Here is a 7,789-nt window from a genome sequence, read left to right as displayed (position 1 = left end):
ATATTTCGGAAGGATCAATACAATACAATAACTCATCAAAACAGTGTTTAAATATTGTAGTAAATTTTATGGTTCCATATATATGAACATTAGCTTGTAAACATGAATAATCATAAAAAGAAAGAAAAAAAAGTTTGTAACTTTACTATGCGTATTACAATTTTTGTTTCTTTACATATTAATTGGAGTGTGTATCCATCCAAGGCCAATTGAAGCTACCAATATGAACAAGTGCATTAAAGTCTTGTGGCAAGCCAGGAACTTCAAGTTTCCTTAACAACCCAGAATTAGGATCAAAAGCAACAAGATACTTGCATCTGTATTGTAGCAGAATCTCACCATTTTTAACAAGGCATAAAACTCTAAGTTGAGTCCAATTAAAAGGAAAACATGGATTCAAGTGTGGGTTGTTGGTTGATATAGTATATTCTTTTATCCAAGAATCCTGGACTCCGTACTCTTTCATAGCCCATATGTAAAGGCACCTGTAACCTTGAACAATCCCAGAAAGACAACCTCTTAGACTTACCAGATTTGTGCAACGCCTGCCAAACATTCCCACACGAGGAGATGGAACCTCTCGTAATTGCTCATCTGCCAAATCGAAACATATGATTTTTCTAACCGAATTGTTTCTGTACTTACAAGTCAACCAATGAAGTTTTTCCTGAACAATAACATTAGACGGCCGTCCTAGAACTTGGTATGGTGTTTTCCCTTTGTTTCGCCAGGTGGAGATGCCATCTCCGATTGTTAAAACTTGAATCTCAGCTTCTGGCAAAGGTATGTTTGCATCTTGAACTTGATTAGTTCGATAATACACGATTCTGACAACCTTGTAGTAATTTTTGAATGAATGGAAGCCAAGTCCGGATGCAACTCGGTGTTGGGAGTGAAATTGTTTGGGTTTGGGAAGCTCTAAGAAATCACTAGTAAAAGGATTAAATATGAAAGGTTGATATTGATAAAGTGAATCCCACAAGCATAACAATCCATTACAAGAACCTGCTACAAACAACTCAGGAGGAAGACCAATTCTAGTAAGTGTTTGGATATCATTAGTAGAACAACAGAAGAAATGGAGTGAGTTTCCAGAGACCAAGAGTAGAGATGGATCAGTTTCAGCCATCTTCCTTGATGTTTTGCTTGGCATTAATTCTGAGTTTTTATTCAATTTCTATGTTTAATTAATATTTTATTTTTTAAATTAACTTTTAGTTTTTTTTTTTTTTGTTTCAATCACCACAAGTTAAATATTGATATTTTTGAAAACCCTTGGAAGCTTAAATCAGAATAATTCCAAGTAATTGGATAAACATGAATTTCATGGAAGTAGACATAAAAAAAAAAAAAAAAAAAAAACCACGTCAGCTGAAAGTAAAAGGTCAATTGATTAAACAGAAAGATGATGTATTGATAACATGGATTAGTTTGTGAATCAAGTTGTAAGAAAGTTTTGGTGTCCAGCTATTATTTGAAATTTTTATCATGTTAAAATATTAAAATAATGTGAGAAGATGTCAAATGAAATAGGATGCGACCTTAAGCTTAACATCATTATAATCGATAAAAGGAAGGAAGGAAGGAAGACAGCTTTTATAATAAAGCATTACTTATAGATGATATCAAAACCTTTCCTTGTTTCATATGTTGTGTTGCTGAAACAAAAAAAAAAACAAAAACTTTCCATCTAATATAGAATCATCTCTTGTAATTAGTTTTCTTCATTCCAATCTCATAATCCCCCATTGTCATGAATCACAAAGAAGAAAATACCTTAAAACAAGCACGAAATACAATAACCACCACCATAAATAACCTTCCCCGAGAGATTAAAGTTGATATAATTTCAAGACTACCAATAGAATCTTTATTACGAACAAAGTGGGTGTGCAGTTCTTGGCGTAGCTTAGCACAAGACCCACTTCTCGCTTCCATGCAATTCTCACGCACACCCGATTATAACCCATGTCTTCTCCTTCACGACATCCAAAACCATCTTTTTTCTCTGCATTTTTCTGCTCATAATCACTTAATGACTAGACTCTCTGTGCCCATGATTCCTCAGTTCTCCGTCGCAGGTTCTTGCAATGTCTTGTATGCTTATGGGATCCATTTTACATTTTCAATCCTTTTACGACCGTTTACATTCCCCTTCCCAAACCCAAACAGTTTCCGACCCAACAACGAGTGGCAATCGGATTCGGTTTCAGCTCAGTAACAAAGGAATACAAGGTTGTTAGAATCACTTATTACACAACACATGTACTACCTAGACAACCTCCCGAAGAATCGGAGGTGGAAGTTTTGACAGTTAAAAATGGAAACAATGTGTGGAGAAACAAAGGGAAAACAACTCACCAAATCAGAGGTGAGGCGTCAAATGTACTTGTTAATGGAAGACTTCATTGGTTGAGTTACCGGAGTCACCGGAGAGGACATCAGGCGCGTATTAAAATCATCTCTTTCGACATGGACGATGAACAATTCAGGGAGGTTCCGAATCCGAGTTACAAAAGGTTTGCTGTATTTTGTACTCATTTGGTGATTTTAAGAGGTTGTCTTTGTGGGATTGTTCGAGGTTGGCGACTACTTGATATTTGGGTAATGAAAGAGTATGGTGTGCAGGAGTCATGGGTTAAGGATTTCACGATTGGATATGCTTTGCCAACAGACTTTCCTTACAGGAATCCAAACCTAAAGGTCAATTTGTCGAAAGCACGAGTTTTATGCATGCTTCAAAATGGTGATATATTGCTACAGAATGGAAGCACAAGTCTGATTTCATATGATGTCAAAAATGAAAGTTTAAAAGAGATTGCTACAGAAAGAGGTCTGCCAGCTTGCTTTAAAACTGTTGTTCATATAGGCAGCCTCAATTCGATTGATACCCCAATTATTTTGTAAATGAGAATAGAGTATTCATATTTGAACAAGAAAAAGGAAAATTAACATAAGCCTTTCATTTTTGGTAGAGTAAAACATAGAGAAAATTAACATTGACAGTTAACTTGTAGTAAAGAGGCCCGTCTAAAGCAGGCCTGCTAGGGTAAAGCCCAACCAAACACAAGAGCAAGCCCGTGACTTTCTCAACAGCACAAAACTGTCAATTCATATCGACCCAAACCTATATATACTAGAAGCACCCACAGAGGGGGTGAGCAAAAAGTCCAATAACCGATTACCAAATCGATAATCGAATTGAAATTCTTATTTGGTTCGGTTATTTTAATAATTTGGTTCGGTTCAGTTGTCAAATTTTCTTTGTTCGATATTCGATTATCGGTTCAGTTATTCCGAAAAAAATATTGGATTAACCGAAAACCGAACCAAATATATATTTAAATAAGTGAATTCCTCGATACCGCTTCCAAATTACTGTTACCACCTCCATTTGGACTTTTTTGCCCTTCTTCTAATTTTGATAAAAAAACTAAAATTTTTTTCTCTAAAATCACAGACTCGAACAATAATAATTGAAATTATAAAAATAATTGAAATGCGACAATTCGAATCTCGAAAATGGATGATTATGGGTCCGAAACAATAAAATTTATATTTTTTTCTTAAAAAAATCATGAACATAATAATGCATATTTTTTGACGATTAGCATTTTTCGCCACAAAAAAATTAGAGAATTTTGTATTTTCCGTCACTAAAGGTATACAGGCCCAATTTTGGTCCAGGTGGGTGCTAGATCCTCCCAGCCAATGGGCTGGGCAAATCTAGCACCCCCCAACCAGTGGTTTGGGCGAATTCAGCATCCGCCCAGCCAATGGCTTGGGCGGATATACCACCCGCCTAAGCCATTGGCAAGGCGAATTCTAGATCCGCCCAGACCACTGGATGAGCGGGTGCTAGATCCCTCCAGCCCATTGGCTGGGCGGATCTAGCACCCCTCCAGACCAAAATTAACGTTTTTTTTTCAAAAATTAATTTTTTTTTCAAAAGGGTAAAATTGTCTAAATGCGGGCGGTAAAAAGGAATTTGGGGGCGGTAAAAAGCAATACCCTTAAATAAACATGATATAATTTTACTTATTTATTTGTTTTTCATACTTTAATTTGTACAAAAAAAAAAAAAAAAAATATTCTAAAATTTTAGTTTTAAACATAAGGTACAGCAAAACCTCTATAAATTAATAATGTTGGGACCATGAAATTTTATTTATTTATAGAGATATTAATTTATTGAGTATTAAATTATTGAATTGGCCCAAGTCGGGACCAGAAGAAATTATTATTTTAAAGAGGTTATTAATTTATCGAGTATTAATTTATGAAGGTTTTACTGTATTTAGTTAATTAAATTTGAAATTGCAAATTCTAAATTAATGAATCTCAAATTTCATAATTTATAACATTTGAAATATTTAAATTAAAAATTTCGGTTATTTGGTTAGTAACTGAACCAAACCAAAAAATTTTGGTTCGGTCAACTTCGGTTATTTTAGTTATTTGGTACGGTTCGGTTTTTAAAATTATACAAAATTCAATTCGGTTATAACCGAACCGATGCTCGCCCCTACCCACATAGGTGAATATATCATTTAGACTAACTAATTTATTAATCCTCACTTTTTTACATAATATACTATTTAGTCTCCACAAGTGGAGACTAGGATTAAGTGGTGGAAACTGCAAGGGGAGAATCAACAAAAATTTATGGATGAGATGACCAAAAAAGATATTTGGACTTGTAATATGGATTTAGATATAGACTCGATATGGACTAAGATGGAGCATAGTATAAGGGAAGTAGCGAAGGAAGTTCTAGGGGATTCTAAAGGTAGCATGACATCGGGTAAGGACACATCTTGGTGGACAGAAGAAGTACGACAAGCAGTAAAAAGTAAGCGAGAATCCTATAAAATATTAGGGAAGTGTAGGAGTGATGAGAACTACAAAAAGTACAAAGAGGCTAAAAGGGAAGTAAAGAAGGTCATACGCGATGCTAGAGCAAAGGTGAATCAGGATCTGTATACAAGATTGGATACGAAGGAAGGGGAAAGAGACATATATAGAATTGCTCGGATGAGAGATAGGAAGACGCGAGATCTCGGAAAAGTTAAATGTGTAAAGGATGTGGACCAAAAAGTCCTAGTTGGAGATAAGGATATCAAGGAATGATAGAGGTCCTATTTTGATAACTTATTTAATGGAGATCGTGGACAAGATGTGGGAGATATAAGTATCCCTCACGATATGGTAAATCGTGAATGCATACGGAGAATTCAGAAGGGTGAAGTCAAAATACATTAAATAAGATGAGATTGAAGAAAGCAGTAGGACTTGATGGCATCCCTATTGAGATTTGGAGATGTTTGGGAGAGAGAGGAATTGAATGGTTGACGACGTTCTTCAACAAAATTTAAAGAAACAATAAGATGTCATCAGAATGGAGGAAAAATATCATAATCCCTTTGTATAAGAACAAACGCGATGTGCAGGATTGTGCCAACTATCAAGGAATCAAATTAATGAGTCACACTATGAAGCTTTGGGAGCGAGTGATCGAACAAAGGCTAAGGAGGATGGTGAAGATCTCGGAAAACCAGTTTGGCTTTATGTCGGGAAGATCAACTATGGAAGTCATCCATCTAATGAGACAATTAATGGAGCACTATAGAAATAAGAAGAAAGACTTGCATATGGTTTTCATTGACTTGGAGAAGACATATGATAAGGTACTAAGGGAAGTACTTTGGTGGGCCTTAATAAGGAAAGGCATTTCGCGGAAATATATTGACATCATAAAGGACATGTATGAGGGAGCATGCACGAGTGTACGTACCAGTGTTGGGAAGATTAAAGAGTTCCCTATTACGATTGGAGTGCATCAAGGTTCTACACTAAGCCCATTTCTTTTTGCCGTCGTTATGGATGAACTAACGAGTTCACTTCAAGATGGTATACCATGGTGCATGTTGTTTGCAGATGATATTGTGTTGGTTGATGAGACGAAAGAATGCGTGGAGAGGAAGTTGGAACTATGGAGACAAACTTTAGAATCTAGAGGCTTTAAGTTGATTCGAAGTAAGACAGAATATTTGAAGTGTAAGTTTAGCGGCGATAGGAGTAGGGAGGCAGAGACAATCACCCTAGATGGGAGAGTTGTTCAGGCATCGAATTGCTTCCGGTATTTAGGATCTATTATCTAAAAGGATAGAGAAGTAGATGGAGATGTTGCACATAGGATTAAATCTAGGTTGGCGAAGTGGAAGAGTGCTACGAGTTTCCTTTGTGACCCCGACATGACTAATAGATTGAAGGGAAAATTCTACCGCACGATAATCAGACCAGCATTGTTATATGGTACAGAGTGTTGGGCAGTGAAACACTGTCACATTCATAAGATGTCGGTGGCGGAGATGCGTTGATATCTCCCATTTGTATAGGGTTTTTAGGATCATTTTAGCTCGTTTTTGCTTTATTTCCTTTTAATTTTAGTATCGTTTTGTTATCTTTTAGTTAAAATTAGTAATTTCCATTATTTATGGCATTTTCTGTGTTTTCAAGTATTTTTAGGCCTATTTGAGCATTTCCGAACAAGACCCAATCCCATTGGAGCATTTCCATACTATTTAGGGACCATCAGAGCACTTTTAGGATTCGTCAAGGACCATTAGAGCATCTTTCGGAAGCCTAGGGACCAAAACAGATAAAAGCCGGAGCCACAGTTCCTCAAATGGGACCTGTCTCTGCGAGACATTACTTGTCTCGTCGAGACGAGGCGAGGGAAGGCGCACCAGCGCCTTCCGCTTTGCTGAAATTCGTGATATGGGCCCTGAAGCCCATTAAAAACACTTTGTAATTGCCATTTTTACCCTCGATGCATTAGGGTTTCCTCCCAAACTCTATAAACAGGGAGCTAATCCTAATCTTGAGGCAGTCAATAATGAAGAGAGCCGCTAGGGCTTCCTCTTTCACAATGTAGAATTTTAGCTTTTTAGTTTAGTTTTATTTTCCTGCTTTCTAGATTAGGTTTATTTCAGTTTTGTCTTTTCTTTTATTGAAGAAAAATTGATGGGAGAAGCTCCTCATCTTCTATTTCTGTAATCGGAATCGACAAAGCGGGTTTTGGATTTCTATCTCTCACTCTTGTCTTTTACTTTTATATTTAATTGAAGCTTTTTCCATTATTCCTATTACTATGATTGGTTTGTCTATGAACTGATCCTCATCCAATTTGGGATGGAGATGAAATTGATTGTATGAATATGTATGATTAGGGATTTAGGGCCTTTTGATTGATCAGTTTATGCATGCTTAATGCCTTGAAATTGTCATAAATATGATTATTGCTAGAATGAGACTCGATGACGATCAACTAGCCTGCTTTATGTATATATTGTGCCTGATGCCCATAAACCTGAGAAAGATAGGATTATATATAGATAAGAACTTGACCATGGAATTATCTATGCTGAACTTGTGTAAACTGAGCTCGCTAGAGACCACTAGGAGTGCGGCTTCGTGGCTGGGCTACGGCTTTAGCCTTAGTTGCCAAAGAACCTAATGCTTTGCATGACCTAGGGTATATGCCTAATCAAGCCGTCACCCGAATGCATGTGAATAAGTTAGATAAATCTTGTACACATTTGTCTTTCTTATTAGGGCAATTACCATCAATCACTGGTAAAACATAAATTTGAACTCCCTAAACCCATACATAGGATTTAATCGAAGGATTCCTCAGCCTAGATTGTGCCATCCATTGATCCACCTTCTACCCTGTCAATTGTTCACTTTATTTTGTTATGTTATTGCTTTTAATTCAATTAGTTAA

The 7,789-nt window shown here is 36.3% G+C and overlaps 1 protein-coding gene across 1 annotated transcript; it reads right to left on the bottom strand.

Annotated features, from left to right (window-relative positions):
• On the bottom strand, positions 1–2,179 carry LOC136230436 (F-box protein At3g07870-like). Its single transcript, XM_066019499.1, has one exon. The coding sequence runs from the start codon at positions 1,151–1,153 to the stop codon at positions 179–181; it is 975 nt and encodes a 324-aa protein (XP_065875571.1). The 5' UTR covers positions 1,154–2,179; the 3' UTR covers positions 1–178.
• Positions 2,180–7,789: the final 5,610 nt, after the last annotated feature.

Source organism: Euphorbia lathyris, chromosome 5 (assembly GCF_963576675.1).
Source record: "Euphorbia lathyris chromosome 5, ddEupLath1.1, whole genome shotgun sequence".
NCBI lineage: Eukaryota > Viridiplantae > Streptophyta > Magnoliopsida > Malpighiales > Euphorbiaceae > Euphorbia > Euphorbia lathyris.
This window is presented reverse-complemented; position numbering and strand designations above follow the sequence as displayed.